General features: G+C 37.6%; 1 protein-coding gene across 2 annotated transcripts in view; it reads left to right on the forward strand.

Moving 5' to 3' along the window:
- The window catches only part of BCO2 (beta-carotene oxygenase 2), a 46140-nt gene that overhangs the window by 5772 nt on the left and 26911 nt on the right, over nt 1-13457 (forward strand). For both annotated transcript variants that reach the window (XM_045038291.1, XM_003992357.6), the window contains exons 2-4: nt 655-859; nt 12817-13028; nt 13230-13345. In XM_045038291.1, the coding sequence (XP_044894226.1) occupies nt 655-859; nt 12817-13028; nt 13230-13345 (533 nt within the window). The remainder of the gene's footprint in view (nt 1-654; nt 860-12816; nt 13029-13229; nt 13346-13457) is intronic.

The raw sequence follows: 13457 nt of genomic DNA on the forward strand, positions 1-13457 counted from the left end.
TTATAAATCGCTGGGAAATCTTTGGGATCCCATTCTGGTGGATCAAAAGTAATTATGATAGTAATGAATACTGGTCATTTTTTTTAAGCTTTCTTTCTTTCTTTCTTTACTTATTTAGAGAGAGTGTACTCGCCTGAGTAGAGGAGGGGCAGAGAGAGAGGGAGAGAGAGAATCCCAAGCAGGCTCTGTGCTGTCAGTGCAGACCCCAACAAGGTGCTGGATCCCATGAACCATGAGATCATGACCTGAGTGGAAATCAAGTCATTGGCTCAACTGACTGAGCCACCCAGGCGCCCCTAGTGGTCATTTTTTTAAAAATCCTAGCAATGAGGTTGCTGTTAGCACATCTTGGGTTAATATGTAGATTCAGTCTTGTGAAAAGAGGAGTATTGTTCAACTATGAGAAATGATAATAATAATAAAGTCCTGAGTGTACTGCAAGAATACAAAGAGGATTGTTGTGCTTCACAAATGGAGATCCAGAGAGTTGATAGTCTGACAATGAGGGAAGAGAGGAATTTGGAGACTATATTTGGACCTATATATAGGTTTACTTTTCCTTTACCAGTAGATAAGAATATTGTCTGAGGGAGAAACAGGCATGTTTATGGAAGATTGGTAAAATTTTTTGTGCTCCTGGTTTCCTCTTCACAGTTTTGAAGAAGTATGTGGAAAGTACTCATCAGAAGAAGGCAATCTTCAGTAAGCAAGAGAGGCTTCCATGTATTGCACCACTAGTAACCACGGTGGAGGAGACACCACAGATTGTCTCTGCTTGCGTCCGAGGACATTTTCCTCAGTGGCTCCGTGGCTACCTGCTTCGAGTTGGGCCTGGGAAATTTGAATTCGGGAAGGATAAGTAAGTCTTGAATTTGTAAAACCATTTGAATTTTTTAGCATGGCTGGTTCTATGGAATATACATTACGTCTGCTTTCTCTCTGAGGCTAACATTGTCATGCAGTCCCTTTGATTACACATGAGGAAGCTGTAGTCTACAGGAAAAAGAAAAAGGAAACTTAATTCTTTTTCTTAAAAAGTCCTGACTTTTCTGCTCTGCAGAATATTCTGAATTTGGAGTCCTCTTGAAGGCTCATGCCAAAAGAGAAGTGTCAGGAACTGTCTGTATGACCACTGAGCTCTGTTTCGCCACAAGTTCCTGAAGGAAGGAGCAACGTCTTCACCTCATACAGCTCCCTCACCCAGTGTCCCCCAGACACAGTGGCTCTTTCGGTTCCTCAAACTGGGCACATTTATTTTTGCTCAGGGTCTTGGCATTGGCTCTCATCTGTCTTTCCAAGTCTGATTCTTATCACTGTATCAGCTCAAGTCTCATGTCCTTTGAGCCTTCCCCGATGTCCCAATCTAAAAATGCTATTATTAATTATATTTCCTATTTTAATTCTCTGCACAGCACTATCAATGTCTAGTACTTTTTGTTTGTGTTCCTCCACTAGAATAAAAATTCCATGAGAGAACGGAGTTTTTTCTTGTTCACCCTGTATCCCCAGTATTCAGGACAGTGCCCTGCTCTTAAATAGCACTCAATCAATACATGGAAATAAATGAAAAAGACCAATAACTCTTTAGTACATTTTTTCTCTGTGTGGTTAGTAGGGACATGAAGTGGTGTAAAGAAACCCTTATGGTAAGGAAGGAATCTTCTTTGCTTTAAACATTTTTAAATAATTGGGGCGCCTGGGTGGCATAGTCAGTTAAGCGTCCGACTTCAGCCAGGTCACGATCTCGCGGTCCGTGAGTTCAAGCCCCGCGTCGGGCTCTGGGCTGATGGCTCAGAGCCTGGAGCCTGTTTCCGATTCTGTGTCTCCCTCTCTCTCTGCCCCTCCCCCGTTCATGCTCTGTCTCTCTCTGTCCCCAAAATAAATAAAAAACGTTGAAAAAAAAATTAAAAAAAAAAACATTTTTAAATAATAGAAACTTTTTTTCACTATAAAACTTTTTACCTGTATAAAACTTTTTGAAATATAGAACAGAGTGGGGCTTGGGTACCCTGGGTGGCTCAGTCAGTTAAGCATCCAACTGTTCAGCTCAGGCCATGATCTCATGGTTCATGGGTTCCAGCCCCACGTGGGGCTCTGTGCTGCTTGGGATTCTCTGTCTCTTTTTCTCTCTGTCCCCGCCTTGCTCACACTCTCTCACTCTCAAAAATAAACTTAGAAAAAATAATAAAAGAACAGAGTGGGAGAAAATGTGGGTCACATTCTCTGTTAGCACTTTAATGTATCTCCTGCTAGTCTTTGCCCCATTTCTATAGATTTATTTTGAACAATTACACTCATATTGTATGTAGACTTTTTAAAAGTTCATTTATTTATTTTGAGAGAGACAGACACAGTGTGAGTGGGAGAGGGGCAGAGAGAGAGAGGAAGAGAGGATCCCAAGCAGGCTCTGTGCTGTCACCGCAGAGCCCTGTGTGGGACTCAAACTCATGAAACCGTGAGATCATGACCTGAGCTGAAACCAAGAGTCTAATGCTTAACTGACTGAGCCTTCCAGACACCTTGTATGTAAACTTTTTAAAATTGAGGTATAATTGACTTAGCATTATATTAGTTTCAGGTGTAAAACATAATGGATAATATTTGTATTGTTGCAAAATGATCACCACAGTAAGTCTAGCTAACATGTGTCACCACACAGTTACAAAACCATTTTTTTTCTTGTGATGAGGACTTTTAAGATTTATTCTCTTAGTAGCTTTTAAATATACAATACAGTATTATTGACTATTGTCACCATGTTGTATATTACATTCCCATTGCTTAACTTATTTTTGTACCTTTTAACTTCCTTCGCCCATTTCACCTAACCTTACCCCCTCATCTCTTGAAATCACTGATCTGTTCTGTATATCTATGAGTTTGGGGTTTTTGTTTTGTTTTGTTTTAAAGATTCTATATATAAGTGAGATCATATGGTATTTTCTTTGTCTTTCTCTGTCTCTTATTTTATTTAGCAAAATGCCCTTAACCATGTTGTCACAAATGGTAAGATATCCTTATTTATGGCTGAATAATATTCCACTGTATACAGTAAATCCTTGGATTGTGAGTAACTTGTTCTGTGAGTGTTCTGCAAAGTGAGCAGACATTTCTAATAAATTTTAACTTGATAAACGAGCAATGCCTTGCAATATGAGTAGTACGTGATACCAAACGTCACATGATCACAACTGAGCCAGTGGTTCCTCTCTCTCTCTCTCTCTCTGTCTCTCTCTCTCTCTGTCTCTCTCTCTCTCTGCGGGATTGTGGGTGATTGTGTCCCATGCTTGGATGCTTGGTCTCAGGTTGCCGTGTTTGGTAGAAATCAGTGATTTTTTTAGAACGTTGGAAGGGTCCTACAACTGGCACTAGTGTATTTTTTGTCAGTTCAGAGCACCTATGAGCAGTCCTTTGCTTTTCCATCCAAGAGTGAGCTTAGGAATGCTTTGCTTCATTCTAGGTCAGGCTTCCTGCAGATACAGACCCTTTCCTCTGCTGCCTTATTGCCAGTTACATTAAATACAGTATTAAAAAAATAAAATAAATAACAGTATATGACAAGAGTTTATTAATGTTGTACTGTAGTGTACATCTGTGCAAGCATATACAGTGGCCCATGCAGAAAAAGATTCCATTGAGCCAATAGATAGCAGTGATTCCCTTAGTGATAGTGAAAGTCATCCTACACAGTAACCCTCCTTTCTCTTGTCTCCCTGACCCCAGTCATGAAGGTTTTCAAAGAAAGTACAAGTTAATTTGTTTTTCTTTATATTTTGTATTTTCTTTATTATTTTGTATTATATTAAAGTATTGTAATCATTTCTATATAAATATTTTTAGGTTGTGGAACAAATCATCTGAGTTTCCATTATTTCTTATGGGGAAATTTGCTTACATATACAAGTGCTTTGGATTACAAGCGTGTTTCTGGAATGAATTAAGCTCACAAACCAAGGTTTTACTGTCTACATATACCACATCTTCTTATCTATTCATCCACTGATGGAAATTTAGGTTGTTGCTGTGTCTTGGCTGTTGTAAATAATGCTACATTGAACCTGGAGGTGCAGATATCTTCTGGAGTTAGTGTTTTTGTTTTCTTTAGATAAGTACCCAGAAGTAGGATTACTGAATGATATGGTAGTTCTGACAGTGGCTGTGTATATTTACATTCCCACCAACGGTACATACACAAGGGTTCCCTATTCTCTACATCCTCACCAACACTTGCTATTTCTTGTCTTTTTGATACTAACCATCCTAACAAGTGTGAGTTGATATCTCATTGTGGTTTTGATTTGCATTTACGTCGTGATTGGTGATACTGAGCATTTTTCCATGTGCCTATTGACCATCTTCATGTCTTCTTTGGGAAAACGTCTATGCAGATCTTCTGCCCTTTTTTTAAAAAAAATTTATTTATTTGTTTTGAGAGAGAGAGAGAGAGCATGAGCGCATGTGATGAGTGGGGGAGGGGCAGAGAGAGAGGGAGAGAACCCCAAGCGGGCTCCACATTGTCAGCTTAGAGTCTGACTCGGGGCTCCATCTCATGAACTGCAAGATCATGACCTTAGTTGAAATTAAGAGTTGGATGCTTAACCGACTGAGCCACCCAGGTACCCCCTTCTGCCATTTTTTAATTGGATTATTAGTTTTTTCGGTATTGAGTTGTGTGGGTTCTTTATGTTTTGAATATTAACTGATTTTTTTTTGGCTCTGGTTTAAAAACTTTCACACTGTCATAAGCCTTTTATACATGTTGCTATGAAATCTGAATGACCGTTATTTTTAATGGCTGAATGATATTGCAGGAAACATTGCCTTTAAAAAAAGTAGTAAAATACACCTAGCATTACATTTACCCATCCTAATTATTTTTAAGTGTACAGTTGAGTTACATTAAGTACATACACATTATTGTGCTGTCATGACCACCATCCATCCACTTTTCATCTTGCAAACTGAAACTCTGTTCCCATTAAACAGTGACTCCTCTGGGAATGCAAACTGGTGCAGCTACTCTGGAAAACAGTATGGAGGTTCCTCAAAATATTAAAAATAGAACTACCCTGTACCCAGCAATTACACTACTAGGATTTTATCCAAATGATATGGGAGTGCTGATTCATAGGGGCACATGTACCCCAATGTTCATAACAGCAGTATTGACAATAGCCAAAGTATGGAAAGAGCCCACATGTCCATCAACTGATGAATAGATAAAGAAGATGTGGTGTGTGTATATATATACATGTATGCATATAAACATATATATCTACATACACACACACAATGGAATATTACTCAGCAATCAGAATGAAATCTTGCCATTTACAATAATGTGGATGGAACTAGAATGTATTATGCTAAGCGAAATAAGTCAGCCAGAGAAAGACAAATAATCATATGATTTCACTCATATGTGGAATTTAAGAAATACAGCAGATGAACATAGGGGAAGGGAAGCAAAAAAAAAAGATGAAAACAGAGAGGGATGGGGCGCCTGGGTGGCTTAGTCAGTTGAGTGTCCAACTTCGGCTCAGGTCATGATCTCAAGGTTCATGAGTTCGAGCCCCGCATCGGGGTCTGTGCTGACAGCTGTTAGGCTAGAGCCTGCCTCGGATTCTGTGTCTCCTCTCCTCTCTCTCTCTCTCTCTCTCTCTCTCTCTCTCTCTCTCTCTCCCCTCCCCTGTTCATGCTGTCTCTCTCTCTTTCTCAAAAATAAACATAAATTTTTTTTTTTTTAAAAACAGAGAGGGAGGGAGGCAAACCATAAGAGACTCTTAAATACAGAGAACAAACTGAGGTTTGCTGGCAGAGTGTTGGGTGAGGTGATGGGCTAATTGGGCAATGGGCATTAAGGAGAGCACTTGTGGGGATGAGCACTGGGTGTTATATGTAAGTGATGAATCACTAAATTCTATTCCTGACATCATTATTACACTAGATGTTAACTAACTTGGATTTAAATTAAATAAATATAAACAAACAAAAAAAGAAAAAAGAAAAATCAACTTTAGGAAAAGTAGAAAATGGCATAAGGAAGGAAAAGTAATTATAGTTTTCTACATGATTGTGTTGTGAATGACATTTTTATAGTCAATAATATGAATATTAAGTGTTAATCTAACTAATATTATGATAGTGATATTTAAAATATTGGGAGATTTAAGGGGTGCTCATGCATAGTGGAGATGGGGAGAGAGAGGAGAGCTAAATCTTTATCTTTCCTAGTAGAAAGCCAATAAAAGTCTAATGTGAAAAATTACAAGCATGTTAATTAGCAATATGGAAGTAAAAATCAAGAGTCAAAGTATTTGAAAGCGTTGGCCTCTAGGGACAGGAAAATGGAGTAAAGGGATTAGAGACTTCAGTTTATCATAGAGAGTTTTTTGGAATTGGTCGATTCTTTAAAACTATATATATGAAATTGAACTATGTGTGTGCATTTAAACTACATAGATGTGCAATTTAAATTAAAATTGCAGGAACTTCCGGTTGCTCAGTGGGTTAAAGGTCAGACTCCTGATTTCAGCTTAGGTCATGGTCTTGCAGTTGGTGAGGTGGGGCTCCGCACTGACAGCAAGGAGCCTGCTTAGGATTCTCTCCCTCGTCTTCTCTCTCTCTTTTTCTCTTTTGCTCAAAATAAATAAATAAACTTAAAAAGTAAATTAAATTAAAATTGCAGAAGAAAAAAACATGAAGTAATACAATTTAAGGGAAGAGAGGAATCCTCTACATTTTCTTCCAGTCCTCCCCTTGTCCTTGAAGGAGTTTAGGACACGTATTCCAAAATACGCCACTTCGGCATACTGAGCTGAAGGCACTTGAGAAACAGCAGATGCAGGAAGGGCTCCTGACCTCCCCTTTTCTACCTAAAAACAGGCCATAAAATTTCCTACAGGAAGGGAGCCCTCCCTGTACCAGGAGGCTCTTATCACCAGAGCCTGGGAACGGACATTGAAATGGATCTTATGTACAAACTTATTAAAATAGCCTCATCTTCCACTAGGTTTGCTTCTCTCATATAGCTCATGTTGCTTCTCCCAGTTTACTGCCCCCAGCCCTGACTCCTGGTCTTGTCGTTTCCTCACAAACTTATCCTTTCTTGTCTTAAAAAAAAGGTATGAAAGCTTCCTGCTCTAGTCACTTCTCCAGGGCTTCATTATCATACAAAGGCCCCCACAGACATGTAGAAATTTAATAAAATGTATACTTTTCTCCTGTTAAAAAAATATAAATAAATAAACAGTGACTCCTCATTCTCCCATTCTCTAAGCCCCTCCCCTTCCATTCTACTTTGTGTTAGCTACATTATTCCCTTAGGCCTGGTGAGACTCTGATCATGGTCCGGCTCTTCTTTTCCTAGCTGTTATTGGAAAGAGATAAACTTTAGGAGCAAGATATATTTATTAATATTTATATATTCAAGATATATTTCTTAATATTCCAGATATTTTAATTTGCTGAACCTGTTGCATCTTGTCTTCACTTGATTAACAGATTTATAAAGTGCTAGTGCTGAAAGGCATTAAAATGCAGTGTGTTCCTCACCCCTAGCTGTGTAAAAAGCGCTTAAGAAGTTACTTTAGATGCCTTCAGTGGAGTTGCGGCTGAGGGGGCTGGGAGATTGGGAGGTAGTTTGGAGGTAGAGAAAAAGAAGGTAAATGAGCCGGTCTATGGATCCCCCTGGCCCTAATTAGCAAAGGTGTGCTTTTTTTCTGTTTATATATCTGGATTTCAACAAGTTGTAATCTGAAAAAAGATTAGAAGGCAAACAGAAGCGTGAGAAGGAAGAGAAAAATGAAAGTACTAGCCCAATCCCTAGACTGTAACAGCCTCTGAAAGCATATGGTGTTTCATCTGCTGCCCTGGTAAACTTCAGAACCAAGCAGCAGAGCTTCTCAGCGCCTAGGCTTGCGCTACAGGCCTCTTTCCAGATAAACGTCTTTGTGGGGGAGGTGGGTGGTGAATTGGCAGTCAGTACATTTTCATTTTCTTCTTTCCATTTAGTGCCCTTGTCCTCCCACTCCCTTTCCTGCCAAATTGCTTTTTTTCTAGTTCACCCTACTTTTTGGGATATTGTAAGATCCCAGGATTTGGAGTCAGCACTGAATTCAGATCTCTTTCTTGCCACTTACCAGGCCTGTGACCCTGGCATGTTTTTATTCTGTACCTTGGTATTAATATTTATTCACAGGATCAGTCTGTGTGTGATAAACAATTATTAAAATAATATTTTATATTTATATATAAAATAAAATATATTTTTATTTTTTTAATGTTTATTAATTTTTGAAAGAGAGATGGGGCGAGGGGCAGAGAGAGAGGGAAACAGAGGGTCCAAAGCAGGGTCTATGCTGACAGCAGAAAGCCCAATGCGGGGCTCGAATTCACAAACCAGGAGATCATGACCCGAGTCGAAGTCTGACGCCCAACTGACTGAGCCACCCAGGTGTCCCTATATTTATTTCCTATATTTATTTTTATGTCTGCAGGAAAGGATATGGTAAAGTGCTTAGCACAGTCCTGTCAGGTAGTTGCTCCTTCTGTCATATATAGTATTTTTTAAAATTACTTCTCTGTTGTCTCAGTAATCACTTTATGATATAGTTACTTATGTGCCTGTAAGCACTGGTCTTGGCACAAGCCTGGCAGATAGCAGGGGCTCAAGAAAAGTTGGCTGGTTTCAGTAAATGAATACATGGAATGATAGGGTCTAGTCTAGAAGGATCTTATGAAATGGAATCTAGCAAGTTGAATATATTATTAGGTAGATGAAAAAATTTTTTATAAGTGCAAGGATGAAAGTGATGTGACTTAACAGTAGAATGTATTAAAAATTACTTAGGGGTTTTAGTTGATAGTTCAGTGTGAGTCAACAATATGAGGTGGTAACCAAAAATAAATGAAGAAAGAAAACAAAAGAACGTGAAGTCTCTTAAATGAGGAAACCGAGTGTCTGGTGTTATACCCAAAGTATTGTGTTTGAGACTATGTATTGTAGTTTTAGAGGTATTTAGATAAGAATAGCAGTGATTATTGAAATTATTTTGTTTTTAGTGTTTTTTGAAAAAAAATTACCAAAACAGAGAAACTACCAGCTAACATAATCAAGAAGAAAAAGGGAGGAAGTACAAATATTCAAAACAGGAAATGGTAGTGGAAAGAAATCCATTGAAATAGATAAAATTTACGAGACTTTCTAGGCCTTTATGCAGATACATTTCAGAACCTCGTGAAATGGATAATTTTCTGGGAAAACACAGAATACCAAAATTCATAGAGATAGCAGGTTTGAACAGAACAGTTTTTATAGAGGAAAAAGGGGTACTTGTTAATTATCTACCTCTCAAAAAAAGCACCAGGCCCAGATTTCTTCATAGAGAAATGCTACCAAACCTTCAAATATCAAATAGTCCTAAAGCTCTGTATATCATTTCAGAGAAAATGAAACAAGTATAATGTTCATTATCTACACATGATGCAGACAGTACAGAAAATTTATTTATTCATATTACTTATGAATATCAATGAAAAAAATAAAAAATATATAGTGCTAATACAGTACAAAATATTTTAATAACAAATAGAATCCAACACTATATAAAAATATAATTCACAATGATGAGGTAGGATTAATTTCAAGAATGCAAAGTAGTTTCATTATTTGGAAATCCATTAATATATGCCATATTAATAGGTCTCAGGATAAATAGTCATAGGATTATCTCTATAAATGCTGACAAAACTTTTGTCAGAATTCAACATCCATTCCTCATAAAAATACTCAAGAAAACAGGACTTGATGGATACTTTCTTAATGTGATTTTATATACATACATACACATATATACACATACAGGTAAATATATGTACATCCAATATATATGTAATAATATATTTATATATAAATATATGTATGTGGATATAAAGGTGTATGTGTATATGTATATAGACATATACATATAATACATTTTGTGTGTATGTGTGTATATATATACACGTTTATGTATTTATATATGTGTGTATATATGTATACATGCATACACAAACACATATATTTTACTCTTAATCTTAAAACCAGTGATAATACAATGAGAAACACTATAGGTGTTTCAAGATAGGAGCAAGGAAAGGATGTCCCCTATTCCACTGCTTTTCAACCAGATGTAGCCAATACAGTCTGACTAAAGAAACTGATTAGAGGCCCAAAGATTAGTAGGGTAAGACTCTCTGTTTGCAGATGATATCCTAGTAAATCTGGAAGACCACACAGAATCAATGACAAAACCAATTCAAACAATAAAAGGTAAGGTAACAGGATGTAAAATTAACCTACTGAAATCAATAGCCTTCATATACACAAACAATAACTAGTTAGGGCACATAATGGTAGAAAAAACTTTTACAGTAGCAACAAAGAAGATTAAATATTCAGGAACTTAATAAGAAATGTGCAAACTTTAAAACACTCCTTGGGGTGCCTGGGTGGCTCAGTCCGTTGACTCTTGATTTTGGCTCAGATTGTGATCCTAGGGTCATAGGATAGAGCCCCATGTTGGGCCCTGCACTGAGCATGGAGCCTGCTTGAGATTCTCTGCCTCTGTCTCTCTCCCCCTGCCTTTCTCCCTTACTCTCATTCACTCACTCACTCTATCTCTAAAATCACAAGACTCCTAAAAGACACAATCAAACAAATGAGAAAACATCCTGTGTTCTTGAATAGGATAATTCAACATCATAAAGATGTCAGTATTCCCTAAGTTAATTTTAAAATTTAATACAATCTTTAAAATTCCAACAAGCTTTTAAAGGAAATTAGATCAATACTAAAGTTTGTATGGAAAAATAAATATGCAAGTATAGTCAAGAAAACATGAAAAAAAGATTTTCAGTGAAGGGACTAGCCTTTTCAGACATTAAAAAATACTATAAACACTCTATGATTAAAACATTGTGATATCAGTACATAAATAAATAAACAAGTGATACAGAATAGAAAGCCAAGAAATAAACCCAAGAACTAATAGAAATTTAATTTATTATAAGATGGCATCTCAAATCACTGGGCAAAGAGAGTATTGTTTTACTTTTAATTTTATTTCCTGCATTTTTTTATTGTGGTAAACAACATCTAATGTAAAATTTACCATCTTAGCCATCTTTAGAGGTAAAGGTTAGTGTTAAGTTTATTCACATTGTTGTGGAACAGATCTTCAGAACTTTTTCAGCCTGCAGAACTGAAACTCTACCTTTTTGTGTGTGTGACTAGATTGTTTTGTTTATAATAATGTCCTCAAAGTTATTCTGTGTTGTAGCATGTGACAGAATTTCCTTTCCTTCCTTTTTAATGGACACTAGGTGTCCATTTTTTGATTATCATAAATAATGCTGCTATAAACACAGGTATACAAATATTTCTTTGATTCCTTGCTTCCAGGGCCATTGCATTTTAACACAATGGTGTTAGCCTTGCTTATCTGTGCTGAAGACATATTAAGCATTCAGCGTATTAAGCACATGAAAGAAAAGACCGTATGATGTGAAACTCTTTTAAAAGCAAAGCCACTGGGGCTTCTGGGTGACTCAGTTGGTTGAGTGTCCGACTTTGGCTTCAGGTCATGATCTCACAGTTTGTGAGTTCTAGCCCCACGTCAGGCTCTGTGCTGACAGCTCAGAGCCTGGAGCCTGCTTCAGATTCTGTGTCTCCCCCTCTCTCTCTGCCCCTCCCTTGTTCGTGCTCTGTTTCTCTCTCAAAAACAAACAAACATTAAAAAAAAAAAAGAATTGGGGCGCCTGGGTGGCTCAGTCAATTAAGTGTCCGACTTCAGCTCAGGTCATGATCTCGCGGTCCGTGAGTTCGAGCCCTGCGTCAGGCTCTCTGGGCTGATGGCTCAGAGCCTGGAGCCTGCTTCCGATTCTGTGTCTCCCTCTCTCTCTGCCCCTCCCCCATTCATGCTCTGTCTCTCTCTGTCTCAAAAATAAATAAATGTTAAAAAAAAATTAAATAAAAAAGAATTGTTTAAAAGCAAAGCTATAAACTTTTCCTTATAGTTTTTTGATGTTCCGTTATTTAAAAAAAATTTTTTTTAACATACGCATGTTTGAGAGTGAGAGAAACAGAGTATGAGTGGAGGAGGGGCAGAGAGAGTGGGAGACAGGAATCTGAAGCAGGCTCCAGGGTCCGAGCTGTCAGCACAGAGCCTGATGTGGGGCTTGAACTCACGGACCTCGAGATCATGACCTGAGTTGAAGTCGGACACTTAATTGACTGAGCCACCCAGGTGCCCCTATATTCCATTATTGAAATAGATAATTTCTACTGTAATCATACGTACCAAGATGATTAATAATCTTATTTGTTCTTTAGCATAATTCTGATAAATTTGAAAAAATTTAAAGTAAATGGAATACATAATACATACATAAGATATGAAGATTATTATTTCTTAAAGCTTAGGAACCCATTTTAACTTGGAGAATGTCAAATATTTCATATCCTCTTATGCTATTTTCCTGGCTATAGGGTAAAAATCAGACTTATTTTAGGAGTCACCAGTTTGGAGTGTTATTTTCAACCTTGTAAGTGTGAGTTTTTTGACAGGGGAGTAAGGGTCAGAAGAATGTAAGGTGTTCTTCTCCGTTGGATTTCAGGATACACTCAAAAGGTGTCATCTCTTACTCAAGTTTTCAAACTAAACAGGTTGTGCTGGGAACCCATTCCACTTCCTTATCTCTATATTTGAAGGCATTCATTTGCCCCTGTGTTTTTCTTACTGATATTTGTCTTTCTGTTTTTGCTGCTGTCTGAAGGTACAATCACTGGTTTGATGGGATGGCTTTGCTTCACCAGTTCAGGATGGAGAAGGGCACAGTGACGTATAGAAGCAAGTTCCTACAGAGTGATACTTATAAGGCCAATAGTGTTCATGATCGAATTGTGATCTCAGAATTTGGCACACTGGCTGTCCCTGACCCCTGCAAGAATGTTTTTGAACGTTTCTTATCAAAGTTTGAAGTGCCTGGTAAGCAGCCTTTACTGTGCTCAGAATTTCTGGGTGATAGTGATGACTAATTATGATGTATGTCAATCTATATAAATACATATCTTGAAGTAGAATTTTTTTCTTTTTTTTTTGGTATAAGAGGATGTTTAAACTGTGTTCTTGCTCTGACTGTGCTACAGTAAGTTGTGGTGTTTAAGTAACTCTGGGATTTGGTTTCAGCAATAACTGACAACACCAATGTCAACTACGTGAAGTACAAGGGTGACTACTACCTTAGTACTGAGACCAACTTTATGAACAAAGTGGACATCAAAACTCTGGAAAAAACCGAAAAGGTAAAATATAGTTTAAGAAAATGAATAAGGACGCCTGGGTGGCTCAGTTGTTTAAGTGTTTGATTAGGTCAGGTCATGATCTCATGGTTTGTGGGTTGGAGCCCTGCCTCAG

Source organism: Felis catus, chromosome D1, assembly GCF_018350175.1.
Source record: "Felis catus isolate Fca126 chromosome D1, F.catus_Fca126_mat1.0, whole genome shotgun sequence".
NCBI classification, from domain to species: domain Eukaryota; kingdom Metazoa; phylum Chordata; class Mammalia; order Carnivora; family Felidae; genus Felis; species Felis catus.